The 22,331-nt window shown below is 33.3% G+C and overlaps 1 protein-coding gene across 4 annotated transcripts in view; it reads left to right on the top strand.

Annotated features, from left to right (window-relative positions):
* LOC130441391 (rap1 GTPase-activating protein 1) overlaps nt 1-22,331 on the top strand; it is a 990,184-nt gene that overhangs the window by 714,184 nt on the left and 253,669 nt on the right. Inside the window, exon 1 of one of the 4 annotated variants that reach the window (XM_056775058.1) lies at nt 6,070-6,441. The exons of the other annotated variants lie outside the window; for them this stretch is intronic. Coding sequence (XP_056631036.1) covers nt 6,304-6,441 — 138 coding nt within the window. The 5' untranslated portion in view covers nt 6,070-6,303. Of the gene's footprint in view, nt 1-6,069; nt 6,442-22,331 lie in introns of those variants that run through there. 4 annotated transcript variants of the gene reach the window in all.

Below are 22,331 nucleotides of genomic sequence, written 5' to 3'. Positions count from 1 at the left end.
TTATGGTATTTCGGTTAATACATCACATCAAAGTTACCGAATCTTCAAATTTCTCATGTTATGGAAAAATTGTATCAAAAAGTTGTAAGAATGTTGATTCAAAACAACTTTTCATTTGTAAAAAATGAGACTAGAAATTTCTTGCTTTAGAAAAATTACGGCTGACAGTTTTTTATTAGAAGATAAAAGTTTAATTTCATTGGTAGCTGAAATCAAATGCTGTCAACATCTCACCGATAGAATCGATAATCGAATTTTTCTCGATATTTTCTTGACCAGTTTCGATTTGGAAACTCAAGACATTTCTCGATTCTCGACATTCACACAAGCGTATTATTTTGACAACTAATGTGACAGGCAGACCTCAATTAGTAGTAAAAGACAGTTAAATGTGATTTTTACGAGTCTGAGCATAAGTACTAAATTCAGAAATTGATGCTAGTATTCTAACCATTCAAAGATCATATTTATATAGACGCATAAAAAAAATAATGGTCTTTGTTATTAATTTCAAGATAATTCCTCCCTTTTATTATTTTCAATTCCGATCCTCGAAATACACTACGCCAATAAAAATTTATTTGAGTACAATATGGATTACAAACCAGAGGTGTGTACCTAGTAGAACTGAAAACTGCTTTGAGGTACATCATTACCAATAATTGGGAATTCTAATCGGTCTATTTGCGTGGGCCTCGCCCTAGCTCATAGAGGTTCCACAGGATTGGAGCATTTCCCGGATGTCTTTGGCATGTAAGCAGGCCTCTCCAACTATGTCAAATCCTAGGATATTTCTTTGTGCTGTTATAAGAGCCGAAGAATTGCAGATAATGTGTATGATATGTACCTTCCCTATTCCACAATCTAGATCGGAGGCCCTGTCTATGTCGTATCTGTGGCCATGTGATCATGTTAGAGTAAGTGTTATCCCCTACTTTGTTGTAGTATTTCAGTCGCCTAGGCTAAGAGGTATGTTTCACTTATGAAGGTTTCGCAACTCTTTGACAGGAGCCACGCCTTTTTGTTTTTTCCTTTTTTAAAGTTTAGATTCTCCATAATCCGCGAGTAAAGCTCTGCTCCTGAGTTCCTATGTCCAGGAGTTCAGAGCAGCTGCACCTCTCTCTGGCTAGTTTGTAGCATTCGAAAATCAACTTTTATTCGATGATCATGTACCATTAGTTCCGTTAGTATTGAGGCTGGAGATCCTCCTCGATCTGTACAACACGTTTTTGACAACAGGCACCTTCAGCGACCGGTGGAAGGTGGAGACGCTAATGACAAAGGTGACCCGAATACACCGACCACCCATCGACCGCTGAGCTTACTAAGTACTGCCGGTAATTTATTCGAACATTTACTGAGACCGAGACTATTAGATGGGATATAAACAAGAGGTAGCCTTTCAGACAGACACTGCTATGCGGTGCGACCAATCGTAATGTTAGCAAAACTAGACATGAAGAAATGCCTTGAACACAGCCAGGTGGGTAGCACTTAAAGACCGCTTCGGGATCCCAGATTACTTGACCCAAGTGGTGGAGGATTATCTGAGAAACAGGCGAATAATCTACGAGACGACAAAAGAACAGGTGACTAGACAAATTACCGCAGGGGTCTTTCAAGTATCTATATTGAGACCGCACCTTTGGAATATTTTATATGATAGTCTACTTAGACTGGAATGGCCTCTTTGTGTGCTGACGCCGATGATGTCGTAGCTCACCGAACAATCTGCAAAATTAGCGCAGCTTAAACTAAACCAATGAGACGAGTAGAGGTATAGATGACAGATCACGGACTTCAACTCGATACGGAAAAAACTGATCTGATGTTTCTCACAAGGAAATAGAGTCTAGATGCGAAATAAAGTATTGGGAAGTGCCCTTAAATACGAAGATTTTTTCCTGCCCTCACGTACGAAAGACAACTCAAAAAGCGGCCGAGAGGACAGCATATTTGAGCAAATATTAACGAAACACTGTCGGAGAAACTAAGTCTGTTGTTGGCGACAACTCACTCAATTCTTCTGTATGAGGCGGAGGCTTGGTCAGACGCTCTGAGAATAAAAAAAATTGCAAAACGATAACTATGGTACAAGGTACACTGAGAATCACCAGCTACTACCGGACTATCCCTAGTTCCCATGGACCTCCTGGCTTTTGAGCGTGAGAGGATATACCGAAGTAGCTCAGATATAACACGACAGGATGCGACAATAATCGAATGCACTAGAACAATACGAAAGTTGCAACAACGATGGACAGAAGAGAAATCAGCTGAATGGATGCGACGACTGATAAAAGACCTTAGAATGTGGAAGTTTGGAGGGGTGAACTTACTACATTACACAGCTTTTGACGGGGCAAAGGCTACTCCCGACGCTCTTCACAAAATAAATGTTCTTCGAGCGTAACCACTGGAGGGGTTTAAGAGAGGAGGTAGAGAAGACTGTCGGCAGCATCAATTTCGTCAAGGTGATGCTGCACATGGTAAAATATTTGCAACTGATTGCTACCTATACAGAGATAACTCTTAGGCAAAAGAATGTAGACGGCTGCCTAGTACGTACATATCATAATAGAAACGCACCAAACAACATACACGGACAGACCCACCAACCAGAAGTAATATCACAATAGTCCCTGGTTGGAAGGAGATGACAGAAGATGACGGTTTAGTTGGTAGGTTTCGGCAGTCCCACATATCCATCAGCTCTCCTGGTGAAATCCGTTACTTGGATTCCGTATCTTCTTGAAAAAAATGCCCATTTACTACTACACTCGAATTCTAAATGATTTAAGCTTGATATCAGTGGATTTGAGAAATTCTAAAAGTCTTTTTAGGTTTGTATAGGAAATATTATCGAATGCTTCACTTCACTTCTTATTCTACTTCCTGTAGCACTCAGATTCCGATTAACATTTTTATTATGTAAATATTTCTGGGAATAAAAATCTATTCTTTGAATATTTGTTTTGTACCAAAAAAATTAAAGTAAGCGAAAATCTTGACATACATATATTAATATTATACTTTTAACGTATTTATTTATATCTATATTATGTATAACTATTTTCTGACATCCAGATAGAATCCATTAATTTAACGATGTTATGCAAACTAGCTTGGAGGAATGTGAAATATTCCAAACAGTTAGGTTATACCCGATACCGACACCTACTCATTATAGCATTAACTATCTAGCTCAAATCCAATCCAACGTCGATGTACTTATACACTGTATAATTTTCCAGCTACCTATATCATTTTGGAAAATATTGTAGCGCCCTATACTTCCCCACAAGTGATTTCTATATATCATTCTAAAAAAATGATTTTCATCTATTCTACGGATCTTTTTCGTGTGAAAACTTATTCATATTATGTTGACATAAATGCTTTTGGATAACATAAAATTGACAAAAACCTATGTTTTACTTCGTTAAAATGTGATACTTTATTATCTCGTCACTTTGTTTAAAATAGCTGTTACAATATTTTTATAGTCCATAACCTCCAGAAATTTCCAGCCGATCAGCCAGCAGAATAAAATGTTTTTAGAATGTTGGTACTCACCATTTCCAATAAAAGAATGTCTCCCTGCATAATCATTTAAGACTATATCTTCTCTATGATACATGCTTGATATCAAATCCTCAACAAAAGCTTGAGGTATATTTTCCCATTCTTGAATAGCGACCTCTATAAGTTAATCGAGATTAGAAACAGTGGGACTATGACTTCGAAATCCTCTTTTTGAGACAATCTCATAGGTGTTCTGTAGGATTCATATCCGGACTGTTAGATGGCCACTTTAATAAAGGGATATTGACATCATGTAAGTAGCCAATAACCTGTCTAGCCACGTGAGGACGAGCGTTGTCCTGTATAAATAAAAAATTACTCCCAACAAGGCGTTACATGTTCGACAATAATGTTGTCTAAGTAATATTGGACAAACATCAAAGCAAATTCCTCCCAAAAACAACACGCTCACGTCCATCTGGAGCTTTTAGGATAACTGTAGTTTCATCGAAAAACTCGTTTCCAATCATTGATGATCCAGTTCTGATGTAGTCTTGAAAAATTTGATCTCTGAACTTCATGTTCTCCGATAAGCAAAGGTATATATATCGATATATCGATATTTCGGGCAACGTTTCCGCCCTTGTTAAGGTCTTCGATGGTATGAACCCTTTTAATTAAAAGAAAAAAGATGTCCACCGAAATTGTGATAATCGAAAAATTGGAGTATCATCAAGTACCTGTATGTAAAATGGTTAAGAGGAAAGCAGATATGCTTGATACCCTTGGTGATCAATGTCCTTCGTATGCAACCGTGAAAAATTGGACTGCAACCTTCAAAAGAGGTAAATTTTCATTGAAGATGATGTCCGATCGGGAAGGCCAGTTTCTGTGTCAGTCCCCGAAAATATCGTGCAGTTTCTGGCATGATTTTATCAGACCGTCGAATGGGGTTAAAATGGATATCTGAAGCACTTTCATACGAATGCGTTCATCATATAGTTCAATTTGGACATGAGAAAAATTGCTGCAAAATGGATCCTCAAATGTTTTAATGTTGACCAAAAGCGTGCAAGGGTAGAAGCATCACGTTAGATCTGTACTCGATTTGAAAACGATGTAGACTTCTTAAACCGAATTGTTACTATCGATGAGACTTGCGTACATTTCTACGATCCAGAAAGAAAGCAACAATCGATGGAATGGCCACCCTCTGATTCTCCAAGATCTAAGATGTTTCGTGTCCAAAAATCTGCTGGAAAAGTTCTTGCTTCAGTTTTTTGAGATTGCCATGGAGTAATCATGATTGATTTTTTGGATAAGGGAAGAACAATAATTGGAGATTACCATTTGACTTCACTGACCACTCTACGGAAAAAAATTGAAGAGAAAAGACGCGGAATGCTATCCAAAAGTGTTTTGTATTTGCAGGACAACGCCTCTGCACACAAATCTCATGTTGCCAAGCAAAAAATTCGTGATTTAGGGTGGTTTGAATTACAAGAACACCCCCCTTATTCACCAGATTTGACTCCATTCGACTATCATCTCTTTCCTCAACTGAAAAAAAGTTTAAAAGGTCGTAAATACATCCAATTAAGAGGAGAATATGTTGAGTAATAGAATATTTTGACATTGAAATTTTGTTTTGTCCTATAGTAGGCTAAGAATTTTCCAATATATCCTCGTATTGTCATTTTCCAATTGGGCAACATCAAATTAACTGAAGGTATATAATAACCATTGTGTACTTAGGTTTAATAAACAATTGTGTTGTGTGAAGAAGCTAACTCATTAAGAAAAAGTGACGATATTAGATGTTAGAGTTTAGTTCTCTTCTGATTCAAAATTCTCTTTTTCGTGTATTTGATTCTGATCTAAGAATTTTTAATTCTTTATTTTTTTTTGTTATTTCGTGGTTTGTTTCTTATCGTATTGATGACCTTTTAATCCATTTTCTAAATACTAATATGTCTGCCCTATATAGACAGCGTTACAATTAGTAGAAGGTTCTTGATATATAATGTTACTTATTGTGTTTTTGGGTATTTTCTACCAATTAAAGTATATTACGTTAAAACAATTTCTATCTTATAATGAAGATTGTATTTATATTGTTGTATTTGGCTACAAGTTTTTTGGCAGACAATGCAAATCAAGCACCATACATCGCTTTTCCTTCCCTTCTTATATTGCAATACATATATGTTGGAGAAAATTTGTATTCCTAATAGACATTTAAATCAATGTATCAAATTTAAACATTATTGAGCTTTTCGATACGTTCTGTATAGCAACAAATTGTTTTGTTTATTTTTCACGTAATAGAAAACAAAAAGTAATGAACTGATTTGAACCCCATCATTCAAATCTTGATCTATCTTGTTTTCAAAACACGTAAATTTTCACATTATTAAAGTTTGAAACCTCCGAATGGAGTCGATTGTAACCGAAAACAACTGTTCCACTTGCCGTCAGTGTTCTGATTGGGCGACTTCGACCCGAAGGCGCACGGCACATTGTGAGACCGCTTTTCAAATGTTTGGATTGTTTGGTTCAGTTCGTTCACGACTTGCTACGTTGTAAGAAAGCAACGTCAAAAATATTGTTAATTTGCGGTTTTTTACGTAAAAACACGCGCTTTGTGTTGACAATTAATTATGTGACTGTTGGGACTGATTTAAGAAGTGAACTTATTTTTTGTGTTGTGTGGTTTTTTTAAAGGGAATGTAGTCGGGTGGTTTAGTGAAATTTTTTAGTTAATTTTGAAGAGTTCTCATGAGGACTCTGGCGGAAACAGACAGAAACACTATACCCAGGGGGTGGGTAAGACAGGCTGTTATGGGTGTACTCAGGTGGAAGGACGTTCCACCACCTGCAAGAACCGATACTTTGTATAAGGGCATCAATTTACAGGTTAGAACCGTTTTTTATTATTTAGTTCAGATGCATAGATAAAAAACAATATTTGACAATATATTTTAAAAATTAGAGTCAACGCAAAAAATATTTAATTTACCAGATTTTTCGCATATCTTATTTAGTTACATACATTTAAATCATTTATAATACTCTGTTTTGAAAAGTTCTGTTGAATAAATTTATGCTTCATCAATCTTTCGATAATTTTGTTAGATACAGGCACTTTTTGATCAAAATATATTCGGAGAGATTCGGAATTTGAAAATGACACAAAACAACATCACTAAAATTATTCTAATTGTCTTTTTTTGTCAAGTTTTTTCATTGCCTGCATAGAATTTTGTATAATTCTTAACCTGAAATTTATTATAAAAATATAAAATTTATTTGAAGTACCTTTGTTTTTATATTTATTATTCGGACCATTTCATCGAAAATAAACCATTCAATGTAGAAAAAAGTTTTCTACTAATAATTCTCAAGATAGGGTCACTTATTTACCTGTATCTCACCTGAAGTTTTATAACTTTTAATATAATTCTTACCTACTTTACTATAACCCTGCATTTTATGGGAACTGATAGGAAAAAGTTAAATTCGTACCTGATCAATATTCCATAGGCACAAGAATTGCAAATATCTTTATCATCCTCATTCTATTCTATACTTTTCATTTATGTATATTGTCCCACTACTATCTAGTATCTCTAGTAATTTTTTCCTCAAAACCAACTTTTTATACAAAATTTTCATCCCGCACCGCAATTTTAAATGATATTTCTATGAATATCAGTTAATACTCAGATAATTTTGATTCAAATTGAAAAAAGTATTTCATTTTATTGTTTGGCATTAAATTTGGGGGAAATTTGTAGTTAGTAACTCGCTAAGATAAAAGTTTTGAATCAAAATGATATTTCGAAACGGGTATATACGATTTAAAACTTTCTTGAGTAAACAAAAGTTTACTCAAAATATAAATTTGATATATTGAAGACTAAATTTTATTATTTACAATTCCAGGTACACTTTCAAATACGTTTCTTTTTATGCGGATATAAAAATATTACTCAAAAAAGAACTTTATCAATGTAACGTATATAACAGAAGTTTTCGGAAAAAAGTTGTTGCCCTCAAATTAATTCTAAATAACAAAGATTTTACATATGTCATTTAAATTTTTGTCATCTTAGTTATGGCGTATAAGTTAAGTAATATATACATTTCAGTTGAGCGGTTCTCAAAACTAACATTTTGAACACATTTTGAGAACAAAATATTGGTACTTTCGACCATTTATAAAACAAATTTATGTGAACAAGGAATACCATGTTTAAACCTTCCAAAAATGGCCTAAAGCTCTGACTAATAGTTTAGTGGAATATTTGAAAAATAAATTAGGAACAATTCGAATGTTGGATCGCCGATCTCACATCACCATCAATCGAGAGCTGAAGAGAATGGAAAGAAATGTCCCAAATATACTGAAGATCAGTTGCGCAGAATTCCGATTTGCTGCCATGCAATAACAGAGAATAGATCTGTGATCATGGATGACGATAAATATTTCCCTTTAACACATAGAAAATTTTTCCAATGACTTAATTCCAAAAATAAATTTGAAGATAAAGTTTTGGTCTGGTGTGTCATATCTGAAGCAGACATTTCACATCCTTATATCAGTCATGTGAAAGGTACGACGTTGGATGCACATACAGGGATACGTTTTCCAAAATTAGTTGATTTAATTAAACACATCAATGCACATCATTCCAATAATTGAATATATTTTGGCCAGTAACTAGTCTTAATAACCATAGATTGGTTAAAGCTCACGATATACCATTGGTATTGGATGAAGATAATCCCCAAAATGTTCCCCAGATCGCCCTATCGAAGAGTTTTGTGCAATATTGAGGGACCTGAGAATGAACAATAGCTTTGACTTTGACAATCACACGGTCCAGCATATGATACAACGCGTTTAGCAATAATTATGCTCAAAGTTTTGGGAGATATTGAGCAGAAAAATGTATGATAAGGGCTAGCAGCTGAGAATGACCAATAGCTCGACTTGGAATATTTCAAAAAATTCCCAAAATTGACAATAACACCGTCCAGAATATGATGCAGTGCGTTTAGCAAAAATCACGCGCAATGGTAGAAAATGGTCCGTTATTTATAATTTAAATCGTGTTTCTTATTAACTATATGTTAGAAAAAAAATGCTGAATGAATGAATTGTTAACATTATTTCGTTGTTTCAAAATTACATTACTATTTTTTTCCGAAAACTTTGTTAGATACGTTAATTTTGTATCAAATTTGTAAAGTTAAAATGTAAATAAATCAATATTCATTCTCTAAACTATGGTATATGAATCGATAATGTCATAAAATTCCTTCATACATAAAAGTATGTGCATTAGAAAAGTTTGGAAAATAGCGGAGTAATAAAATCCATACAAATTAATGTGAACTTCACTAATGCACAAAAATTAGATTAGATTACTTGTATGTTTTCCCATATTTTGAATATATAGTATTCAAGTACAAGTCTTTTTAAGTATTCTGTTGGGACATTTAAATGTAAAAACATTTTATAAAACCATTAAAGTCAACGAGCTAGTGTCTTCAACAAAAGAAAAACTTTTAATTTTCATATAAAACAAACGAAAATTTATGCGAATAGACTACAAAATAGAATAAAACGAAACCGTGAATTGAGTACATATAATAAAGAAAACTGATATTTTGAAAATAAAAAAGATAAACATGATGAATGAATGAGATTAATAGTAGATTGTCATAGAATTCTGTTTGGTTAAGCAGATTTTCTTTTAAATAAAAACCGCGTTCTCAAATGGCCTATTATTAATTTTATACCAATAGGAATATACATTTTTTATTTTGTCAATGTGCACAAAAAAATCGTCAGAAATCGCCAGAAATTTGTGCACGAGCTTCTTCCTATAATTCTATTACTCGTAAGCAAAGAAATTGTTGACTCTCATGATTATTACTGTTCAGCTTATACCCGCTATTTTTTATTATTATTTAAACTGACGTCGAAAAACGAATTTAAAAAGTAATCGCAAAATCTTTCAGTCTCTTATTTAACAAGAAGGTAGAATGGTACCTGTTAATACCTTCCGAGAAATTGCAAAATAAAACTGAAATTCGTTTATTTTGTTAGGTTAGGAAACTACTCATGCGGCTCATAATTAGTCTAACATAGGTTCAGAGTGAAATGTTTTATTACAGACACATAAATTCAAGATCGATCGCATGCGCACTTTCAACAATGTCGTTCTCTTCAATGTTGAAATTGAGCATGCGATCGGTCCTAAACTGATTCGGAATTTGACCCGCGTACAAAGCTATCGATACTTTCTGAATTATGATTGCCACTTATCGGTAAAATGTGCTTAACCCACGTATTAACCAAATTAATATCTTGTATGAGTTTATAATCTTTAAGGATATTTATCTGTAATACAAATAGACCTTAAACTTTTTATTTTTCATATTAATTCGTAGTAAATTTTGTTTTAGACTAAAACCTTCGGCGATTGGTGAAGGGCAATGTCTCCACCAAAGTGTCATTTCTTGGTGGCTCTAAAATGATTTGAGAAAAATCTGCTTTGATGTCTATTCGTCCCTATATGTACGAGATCCATGAATACCCAGTATATTTCTCCAACACGTTATGTCTTTTCGTTTTTTTTGAGACTAAATTGTAACTTACGCAGGGCAATGCCATTCTCAATTTTGTTAGAGAATATTACAGGCTCTCCAAACTCTTTCAATATCTCGTTACTAAGGGCCACCTAAAAGTCCAGACATTAATTATTTAGAACAACTATGGACCTAAACTGATTCGGAATTAGACCCGCGAACAAAGCTATCGATACTTTCTGAATTATGATTGCCACTTATCGGTAAAATGTGCTTAACCCACGTACTAACCAAATTAATATCTTGTATGAGTTTATAAACTTTAAGGATATTTATCTGTAATACAAATAGACCTTAACTTTTTATTTTTCATATTAATTCGTAGTAAATTTTGTTTTAGACTAAAACCTTCGGCGATTGGTGAAGGGCAATGTCTCAACCAAATTGTCATTTCATTGTGGCTCTAAAATGGTCTGAGAAAAATTTGCTTTGATGTCTATTCGTCCCTATATGTACGAGATCCATGAATACCCAGTATATTTCTCCAACACGTTATGTCTTTTCGTTTTTTTTGAGACTAAATTGTAACTTACGCAGGGCAATGCAATTCTCAATTTTGTTAGAGAATATTACAGGCTCTCCAAACTCTTTCAATATCTCGTTACTAAGGGCCACCTAAAAGTCCAGACATTAATTATTTAGAACAACTATGGACCTAAACTGATTCGGAATTAGACCCGCGAACAAAGCTATCGATACTTTCTGAATTATGATTGCCACTTATCGGTAAAATGTGCTTAACCCACGTACTAACCAAATTAATATCTTGTATGAGTTTATAATCTTTAAGGATATTTATCTGTAGTACAAATAGGCCATAATTTTTTTATATATCATATTAATTCGTAGTAAATTTTGTTTAAGACTAAAACTGTCGAAATTCTCGTCGATTCGTGAAGGGCAATGTCTCAACCAAATTGTCATTTCATGGTGGCTCTAAAATGGTCTGAGAAAAATTTGCTTTGATGCCTATTCGTCCCTATACGTACGAGATCCATGAATACCCAGTATATTTCTCGAACACGTTATGTCTCGTTTTTTTTTGACACTAAATTGTAACTCACGCAGGGCAATGTCTTTTTCCTAAGGGCCACCGAAAAGTCCAGACATGAATTATTCGGAACAACTATGGGATGAGCTCACAAAGAGAATCGATTTCGTCCGATCGAAGAGTAGCAAGCTTTTGTGGAGTATCTGTTAACAGATACGTGAATTAATTGATGAAAGGGACGACTCGTTGTTAGTATTGATTCACTTAGATTTATTCTGTTACATTTATTTATTTTTTTCCATTTTGTATATCAAGTTATGGTTTGTTATTTAAATATAATAAGCAAAAAATGTTTAGAATGGCAATACAACAAATTAAGGTCACGTTAATACCAAGTTTTAGTTTTCATTATTATTTGAATGTAAATTATTGTCATTTCGTGTTCAATATTGTAAATATTTGGGTTTAATGAAGAGATGAAAAGGTAAACTTCGAATTTTACAAGGGGTACTGGAATTTTTCCGAAACAATGCTTAAAGAAAGAAATATTATCAAGACATTGTGCCACCAGTTGCTTATTCTTCATTCATCAGCATTAGCAACAAGCTACGTCTGGCTCTTCCCGAAAATAAAAAATGTGCTAAAAAGAAAATTTTTTTGACAAAATTTTTGTCATTCAAAAGACCAAGATTAGAGCATGAGCCTCCCAGTAATGGAATCAAGGAAAGTTAAAAACATGGTTAGCTAGAAATATCGTATTCTTACTTTGTTCGCTATTGAACTACCATTTTTCTTCGTGTATTCTATTTTAACAGAGATTTATTTTATTTCAACTATTTATCACATTGTCTGACTTTTCGTAACTCAATAAGAATTCCATACATGCCGCTTGATAAATTTTTCTCCAGGTATATTTGTTTAGTTTCACGTATTCGCTCTTCGGTGAATAAAAATCGTTCTCATACGTGCTCTACTTCCATACACTTTTCCGTATAACTTCAACCCATTCAATAAATCGTCGGTGATGCAGTTTTCATTATTGCATGTAGACTACAATATTGAGTTCAGTTAAGTACTATGGAAAGACTATACGTTTGCAAAGTTGGACGTATTTAATGCTGATGTTATTGCGAATCGATCCAAGTTTCATGGTAATATTACCAACCGTTTCGCAACTACGGCGATTTAAACTATCAATTAGAAAAAGTTTGCTTGTAACGAATTTTATTACAGAAATTTATTTCGGGTCTAAATCAGCCATGGGCTATCCAGCGTTGGTTTGAGAAGTAGTAGGACCTGTGGCTAAAATTAAATAGGGACCCACTACAAAATCAAAATCAGCTTAAACTTTTTTAAATGTAATATATTAGCTTTAAATTAAATATAAATTATAAGACAAAATAAATGAAATTTGTGGAAAAAAATGCTAATTTTGCTATGGATGCTTTCAAAATAAATGATCGAATTAGTAATTTTGCAGGGGCCCTACCTTCTAGCCCCCCCTGGACACTATCCGACACAAGTGCTATTCCTATAATATTTGAATGGGTTCTTCGATGTTATTTAAATTTGAGTGGGTTATTTTAGCTTGGTTATCAATTATTTTACACCAGAAATCAATGTGGCAAATAAAATATATTATAATTAGCTTCACACTTTTTTTTATTATAGCTAACAGGGAATATTAGAAAAGTGCTTATAAAGGCTATAATCTTTATTATATTTAAACTATTTTCCAAAATATTCTATATTTCGGAAACAGGGTAGGCTTCGAGAACAAAGTATATTAATGAAAATTTAAAAAAACTAATTTATTTAAAAATTGCGGAAACTGAAGTGTACATTTTGAAGTAATTTATTTACACAATTATTCATTGGCTATTTGGTTATTTAGCTAATTGAGAAATTTTATTTAAAAACAGTTATTTCGAATTTAAACATTTTAAAACAAAATTTTTATAAAACAATAGTTTGGAAATTCTAGACACTTGATAAAATTCGAGGACACGAACCATTTCCATGCGACGTTTAACTTCTTGAGTTCTTAGCTTAACCTAAGGAAAAGTCATAAATAAAAAAAAGGTAATTGTCTAGATTAGGTTACACCCCTCCGATTTCGTTAAAATTTTGGTATATTATTAGATAATTACCAAAAAAAAATATTTCCACACACTTTTCAGAACCTCATACTAAAGATTCTATGCCACTAGGAAAAGATGATGCATCTTTAGAGTCAATATGTTCGTACACCGCCTGTTTAATTTCATCTTCGCTCTTAAATATTTTACGCTTTAACATGCCCTTCAACTTGCGAATAAAAAATAGTCGGACATGAGCAAATCAGGGCTATATGGTGGGTGTTCAATATCTGGGGAGCGAAGTCGCTGTAAACAGCCTCTATTATGTTTTTATTTGTGTTGGTGTTAATCAAACAACTCAATTTGAGACATTTTTGTAGGGATTGTTCCTGTTGAAGATATTCTGAGGTTTGAGATTTAACTGAGAGAGTGTGGATAGGTTAGGTCATAATCGTTTTTTGATCTGTCCTTAAATAGTACTCGTACATCAGAATAGTTAGATTTTTAATTCTATCTTGTTAAATAAAAGTCTGATAAAGCTTAAAAAACTGATGTTCGTTTCATTTGATTTGTACTTAAATAATATTCGTACTTACATATATTGATAACATACTGAATTTAAAATAATAATTTTATAATATTTTCATGACTCAATAGATGATGATCATTGTTCATTAGAAAAGAAGACTCAGCAATCAGAATTTCAAAAGTTGCTTAGGTATTCAGAAATAAATTAATAAATTTTGGAATTTTAATTATAATTATTAGAATCAATGTTTTCGAAGTAATATCTGAATAATTTCACAAAATCTAGCCTACGTTTAAAGTTATTCTCATATGCCTTAGATAATTTTGACACCTTCTAGATCAAGAACATTTAATAATTTGGAAACATTTGAGTGTGGATTATAAGCAGCTTGACGTTGTGCAAGAGAACGTGCAAGAAATTGCATGCAGTTTTTTCCAAATGCATGCAATAAAAATTGCAGCAATTCGATAATGCTGCAAATTCGAGATTTTGCATGAAACAGTCAACTGAACTTCATCTGCGCCTGCTTTTGATCAAGAAATATTGCGACTAACATTGTATTGCTCGTTTTATTGCATCATGTTAAGCGGCTTTATAAAATTGTGAATTGGAGTTGCTGTAAAATGATTAGATGTTCGTTCTGTCGTAAAGGCCGGTTGACATGGTGCAAGACAACGTGCAAGACAACGTGCAAGAAATTGCATGCAGGGACAAAATATTACATTTCGCTTGGCACTATGCAAGTCTCTTGCCATTGTATTATGGCTGCCACTAACAAAAATTCCATTAGTAAAAGTAACAAATTCCTAACCTCAATTTTTATTCAATATTTCGTAGCCGGCTAAAAATATGAATAACAAAACTTAGTAAGTAACGAAGTGAAAAAGTGGTCAGTCCATAATTATATCGGCTGCTGTCTTGATTTTGGAGCCTGATGGACTAGTTGGTTGTGAAGCCAAAAGTAACCAGACTCCTCCCTAGAATTGAAGCTTGCACGCAATAAAAATGTCACAAAACCGATAATGTTGCAAGTGCGAGATCTTGCTTAAAACAATCAAATCACTTTCATCTGCGCATGCTTTTTATAAAGAAATATTGTGTCTTGCATTGCACGATGTCTTGTATCATGTCAAGCGGTCTTGATATTAAAAGTGGTGCAAAAGTTGCGTTCTATGATATTTATTTGTCGATTAAATAATCTGCGTATTCAATTATTCGCTGATTATTAGTTATTATTGCATAAAAATCTTCAACAATATATGAATTTACTTTGTCCCAAGTCCAATGTAACCAACGGCCAATTTCAAACTCTCCGGCCTTTTTCGAAACCATGACATGGTCAAGTGTCAAGGGGTATCTCCAGTATGTATTCTCGAAGGGAGCATATGGGGTTAGGGGCAGAAAATTTGTGGGCTGCCTTTCGCCTTAATATATTTTTAAATTTCCCCGCCAATGGAACTGATAATACTAGAAAAATTGGAAAAATCGTATTTTAACTTGAACTTTTTCAGGAGCCAGATAATTAATTTATATGTGCTGTAATTTAAAAGGTTTTAAATTTTTATTTATCGAAGTATCAACTGATCTTTTGAATACAATGTTTTGAAAAATGTCTTGAATATCTATCCATTAGTTTGCTTATGATGTTTATATTTTTTGGCAATACGTTTTTTTGTATCGATCACGACTATAACAATAAGAATTGTTACAATTTGAGGCATTCTCTGAACAATCAAAAGTGAAGGTTGTGCCGCACCCAAAGTACGTAATTATGACTAAAATTGAAATTGCAAAAGTCACGTGCAGTTTTATTAACAGATAGAACCAGTTGAAAATGAAAATGTTTAAAACTTCATTTCTATTAAACGGAGGTCTACTATAAATAAACATATCGATGATAAAGATATTACTCATTTTAATATCAACAGCAAATGAAACTAAAAGTGAACCCGGACAATAGAAATCACAAGAATATTTGAAGCGGAAGTTCCAATTTTTGTTGGATGCCTTCAATAGAGATCGATCAAAAACTATAACGTAGTCATAATGTTAGCTTAGTAGTCTTATGTTAGATTTTCCTAGATGATGTGGGAACTAAGAAAAAATCTTTTACCATAAACAAGAAATGATCTTATAACTTTCAGAACAATGCTTGATGTTCTTTAATATAATAATTACTATTCTGGAATATCTTCTCAATCCCATAGGATACAAAGCTAGATGATTACGAAGAGAAACAATTTTTTAAATATCTAACTATCCGAAGTAGCATTTGTGGAATTAATAATCAATTTTATAATACCTGGCAATATAATTTTTTCATAAATACTTGAGGTGTGAATACAGGTAGCAGTCAGAGCTAGTCAAGTCTGGAGGATAGAGTGAATGTGGCAGCAGTGCATTCCCTGGTTATCCGTTAACTTGATAAATAACAATTTTTCTTCTTATGTAAACCAGAAAAGTTTTACATCCACTTATTCCAAAATATTATAAAAGTAATTTGCGTTTATTGCTCTGCCAATTTATAATTACTTCACAAGTGAAATTCCTTTCGCATCCCAAAAGTGTTCCTTGGACCGTAACTTATTTAGAAACCGAAGTACTGGGCTCGTCCAATACTTAAATTCAGTGCAGAATAGTTGTGAAGCCAAGACTTATCTACTAATGGAAAACACACAAACTTTTGTTATTTTTTCTCAAAACACTTCAACATTTGTTTATCAATTTTTTTGGTGCTTCATCTTTCAAACTACAAGATATTCAAGCTAGCTCCATCGTACAAAACTACTGTGACATATCAATCTAATAGCGCCATCTCTTATTGAACCACAGTCGCTAATACGAGGTGTGGCTAAGTGGTAAGTAACGAGATTGGCGCTGCTACAGAAGCCTGAAGCAGGCTTTCGATGTCTACCGCATCTATAGACAAATCAGTGTAGCCGTGGCACTTTTTTTTAGAAAAAACCATAACGGAAATTTATGACACTAAATGTTTGTCGCGTCCACGTGCTTTTCAGTAGTTTGTGTTTTCAAGATAGTTGAGGAGATGTTGAAGATGATTCACGTTCGGGTCGCCTTTCCACGTCAAAAACAACGCATGAAAATATCGAAAGAGAGTGCAAAACTGGTGCTTAAAATTCCCACACATTGAAAATTACTCAAATTTATTAGAAAAGCTAATAACTTATGAGGAATTGAATCTGTATTAAGAGGAACAAGATTTGAGTATATTGAACCCGTAAAAGAAAAAACGGCGTGCATTCTTAAGAAACTGACAAGAAAAAGATTTCCTACACTGTTTACTACAATAGAAGATCCACATAAAGGGATGTAGGGGTAATAAATAAATATACATAATATCAAAATTGAAAAGTTTTATATCACCAGTCTCGTTATTTAATAGCAACACCTCGTAAAAATTTACAATTTTGTTTATAATAATTTTGAAAAAGGGGAGCGAAAGTCACTTCTAATCGTATATATATTTCTAATATATAAGTAAATTTACTGTTTGGACTATCTATAAAAAGTTTGGTTTGATATTTGAGAAAGTGATTAAAGAATTCAATCAGCGTTTGAAAATCACTCAAGTCGAAGGTAACACTTTTTATTACTTAACAGTCTTACGAAACTAGTAAATGTTATTTATCTACGTATAGCACTGGTAATTTACATAATGAATATATATTTATAAAACTTTTTTATGAGTTGGAAGTAGAAGCGGAAACAATTTCCCTTTTACAATAGCCGCGAATGGTCATATTGTTAATTTTTTTTAATGTGAAAGTCAAATTTAAATTGGTTGTTACCATCAAGTATCAATATCACGTCGAAATGATATTCACGTGATGATTTATGATAAAAATAACTTTTGTTACCACTTAATTTGATCCTACAAAATCATTCAGTGGGGCCCCCTTGGAAAAATGGAGTAATATTTGGAACATGTCAAGCTTATGTGGGTTCGAAGACAGATGATTTAGAAAAAAGTTCTGTCACGAGTCTGAGGACCATTCATGGTACTGGTAGAGGTGCATCTATAGTACTGGGAGACAATCCCATCCAACTCGAGAGAAAACAGCAAAGGATAATCATTCAAATAAAAAATTTAGCCTACTGTTCCAATAGCAGTACACTTTGTTTGTTTTGCTATAATATCCACATTTTGATGTCGGGAAACGTCTTAAAATCTCAATAAATCTCTTCGAAATAGCTTCCAGTTTAGAAATAACCCCTATAATGTTCCTGAATACGTTGAAAAAGCATTTGAGAGTTTCTGGTATTCTGTAAAGAGCGAAAATATGTATATTTTGAAAATCTTTCGAACAAACAATTGGTAATTATTCTTTAAGACTAGGCTTTCAATACTAAGCGAGCTCATGACACCGGTTATGAGGATGGAGTTGTGGAAAAGATATGTAATATTTACCGAAGCTTGTACACAAAAAGTTTTTTCAAGTTTTTTATTAGAAAATAAATTCATTCAAAGACAGATCCTAGACGTACAACCAAAAGAATAAAGTTATAAGTGCTTCCAAAGAAAAGAAAATCCAGTTCCACAGCTGCAGCTACATCTTACAAAAAAAGTTTTACCAAACATCTGCTGCCGAGCACACGTGGCTGACCAACAAAGAAACCTCATACACATGTCGCAGAAACATCGAATAAAGAATGAAAAGGATCTACTGCGTCTGCTACAGAAGATGTCAAGTATAAGAACACCTAATATCAAAACGAATCTATTATTCTCAATTCCGGGTTAGAGGACGACAGAAATTCCGATCGCTCATCATCTGTAAGCAATTTTTCAAAAACTGGAAACAACTTATCAGAAGTTAATCAAATTATTGGTCATTTTTTATCCTAGTCACTCAATTCATACCTGAAGCTGAGCAATAAAAATCATCTTAAGATAAATGAGAAAAAAAACGCTGCCATGCTCTACCAACTCTAGTAATTCAAACCCTAAATCACGAATTTTTTGCAGGGCAACATGAGATTTGTGTGCAAGGGCGTTGTCCTGCAAAAATAAAACACCTTTGGATAGCTTTCCGCCTCTTTTGTTTTTCATTTTTTCCCGTGGTCAGTAATGTCAGTAATATCGAATAGTTATCAATAATGATTACTCCATGGCAATCCCAAAAAACTGAAGCAAGAACTTTTCCAGCAGATTTTTGGACACGAAACTTCTTAAGTCTTGAAGAACCAGAGTGCCGCCATTCCATCGATTGTTGCTTTGTTTCTGGATCGTAGAAATGTACCCAAGTCTCATCCATAGTAACAATTCGGTTTAAGAAGTCTACAACGTTTTCAAATCGAGCACAGATCGAACGCGATGCTTCTACCCTTGCACGCTTTTGGTCAACATTAAAACATTTGGGGATCCATTTTGCAGCAATTTTTCTCATGTCCAAATTGACGTGAATTATATGATGAACGCGTTCATATGAAATATTCACTGCTTCAGATATCCGTTTTAGCTCAATTCGACGGTCTGATAAAATCATGTCATGAACTGCATCGATATTTTCGGGGACTGACACAGAAACTGGCCTTCCCGATCGGTCATCATCTTCAAAGGGAAATTTACCTCTTTTGAAGCTTGCATTCCAATTTTCCACGGTTGTATACGAAGGACATTGATCACCAAGGGTATTAAGCAAATCAGCTTACCTCCTAACCCCTTTTAAATACATTTTTAAATCTTTTTTCTTTTAATTTATTGCGTAATTCTGGTTTACTTTTTTGATTTCAAACTTTACACTGACACTTCTAATAAATTATTGTTCGTTGCTATAGTAACGCAATATTTTGTTTATGCATGGAACTCTTGTGATATTATAGATGATGATATATGAGAATACTCTCTGTAGTGAATATTGTTTCATTTTTTTATAATATAAAGCATGTCAATTGTAAACAATGTAAACATTATTATTTAAAGTTAATCGACCACAGAATGAATGGCCTTCTCATTTCAAACAGAACAGTAATTATTTTTATGTCAAGTTGATGTTTCATATCTTCAAATATAGTATGGAGGATAGAGGCAAAGAGAAATATCTCATGGGAGAACAGTTGAAAAAGTGTCCAGCTGTATACGTTATAACAGTTCAAAAACCTTACAGAATGACGCTAGTCTAGACAAGGGGTATGATGGTATGAATGTACAAATTGTAGATGAATTGATGTATACTGAGTTGAAAAATTTATAAAAATCATAATTAAAAAAGTGTAAAAAGTTGTAAATAATATTTGGCGCTTCCTTAACCTTAAGGTTAATGTGGTTAATAAACGCATTTTGACGGACACTTCATCATATACTGAATAAATTGATCTATTTTTTTCTACCCTCCATAGTTTAGACCCACGTCTTCGTGTACATTCAGCTTCTTCGTAGCGTTCCATTTTAGGGTATGTCCGGAAAATAATACGTCTCAGAACTCTTGGATAAGTGAACGTCGCTTTCGGAGTGCGGTCGAAGTCAGGAAAAAACGATCGCCCGGTAGGCGAATTCCTTTCACCTGGACATACTGTTAGTGGGGTCAACCGGAGATTAAGAATTGTTGAAATCTCCACTACGACAATGCGTGCGTTGACTCAATCGACTGACAAAAAAATAGTTATATAAATAATATTTGGCGCTTCCTTTACAATTTACCCTAATGCTAATGTGGTGCCACCCTTATTTAACACATTTTCAAATATATACAGATTGTTCTCCTAGATTCTATCCTGCATAAGATATAAGTAGTGCAAAACTTGCCTAACAAGGACTGAAAGTGCTATTTTGTTGGACGAGTTTGAAAATTGCGAGACAAACGAAGCAATGCGAGTAACAGACGAGACAAATACAACATTTTTTAGACGACGCATAAGTTCCAAAACTTTTTCAATTACACTGAGGAAAAAAAATAAATAATAGAGAATTATAAACATTCTATTTATTGAACAATATAATATACTAATGATATTTGCAATGTCAATATTAATTTATTAATTATTTGCAAAAATAATGTTATATCTCGAGGACAATTATTAATATTTATTGGATTGGATGCAGATGGAATTTGTATATATCTACTAGATGTTGATGGAATCTCTGTAGATATGTTTGTGATTTCGATACAATTTGTAGATGTGTTTGTGTCATCGAAGTGAAACTGTCAACTGTCAACATTGAAGTGGCTAGAGTCACATTTAAGGAAGTAAAAGTTGTATACTCCAGAACGTCCCGAAAGTGTTTTGCAGTACGGAACTGCCACTTTCACTACATGGAACACTCAAAACGCAACTTTCGGTATATAAACGAATACAGATCGAACAACTTTCAGATGGCGTCGTCTAAAAAATATATTTAACGTTCCACGTAACTCCAAATTTATTTATCAACAATAAATTGTTAATTACTACATTCAAATATTGAAATCTAAATTGATATCTATTGTAATTCCAATGAATATGGGGTTAAATATGAGATTTAATGAACGTTTTCAATATGCAGTACGATGTTTTATAACAAACAATACTATTTACGCCTGGAATCCGGGTATGTGTTTGTATATTTTGACCAAATAATCGACAATTAAAATTTCATTCATTTTTGACTAATTTTAAAAATCGAATATAATCGTATTATTCAATATTTTCGAACAAATTATAATTTTATTTCAATTATGTAGGCCCCAAAAATTGCCAATGAATGTTTTTTAATTTAAGTTTTATGAATTACGGTTTTGCAAACATAATTTTAACTTTTAAATTTTGGACTATATCAGTATTTAATACATAAAACTGCTTTTCAAATACATACAATTGAATTAATTCATTCCAAGTACAATAGATAACTACCTTTACTTCTGTTATGATAAAAAATTGTGAAGCTCATTTAATACCAATCTCTTAGTCTAACTTTTTTGGAGAATATGATATTAAATAAAATCCTAAGCCCTTATTAGACGAAGCAGGCAACCTGGGCAACCACTCCGATAACCAGTAATCAGTTTGGCTTTTGAAGAGGGCAAGCAGTAGAGTAGCCAGAAAATCACCAATTTTGAAAGAAGATGCTACGTGCGCTGTTCAGAACGTTTGGTGAAAATGACGGTCAAAAAGAAGTATTTACTTCTGCTGTCGCGACTCATGAAAATAAGAAGACGAAAAGGGAGGACAATGCATATCTATACAATTTTTTTTCTAAGAACACTTTCCGATGAACTTTGTGCAGATGACAAAAAGTTTTTTAATTACTTTCGCATGTCGAAACCAAGTTTGTTCAAGCTGTTTGATCTAATAGATGACATAACTGGGATAGATACTCAAATGAGAAAATGCATCTCACCATAAGAGAAGCTTGTAGTAACTTTAAGTCAAGAAAGTATTACATTAAAATTAATTTAGGTACTAATAGTAGTTTTCTTCGCGAGGTGGGAAAGTAAATGCAAAACACCAGAAACAATGATAAACAGCGTAACGATAAATAATCCCCGAGATCTGTGATTGACAAAATTCCTGCGTGGAATGAATGCAACTGGGTGCTGCAGGTTTTCGG

This window comes from Diorhabda sublineata, chromosome 3, assembly GCF_026230105.1.
Source record: "Diorhabda sublineata isolate icDioSubl1.1 chromosome 3, icDioSubl1.1, whole genome shotgun sequence".
In the NCBI taxonomy this organism is placed as follows: domain Eukaryota; kingdom Metazoa; phylum Arthropoda; class Insecta; order Coleoptera; family Chrysomelidae; genus Diorhabda; species Diorhabda sublineata.
This window is presented reverse-complemented; position numbering and strand designations above follow the sequence as displayed.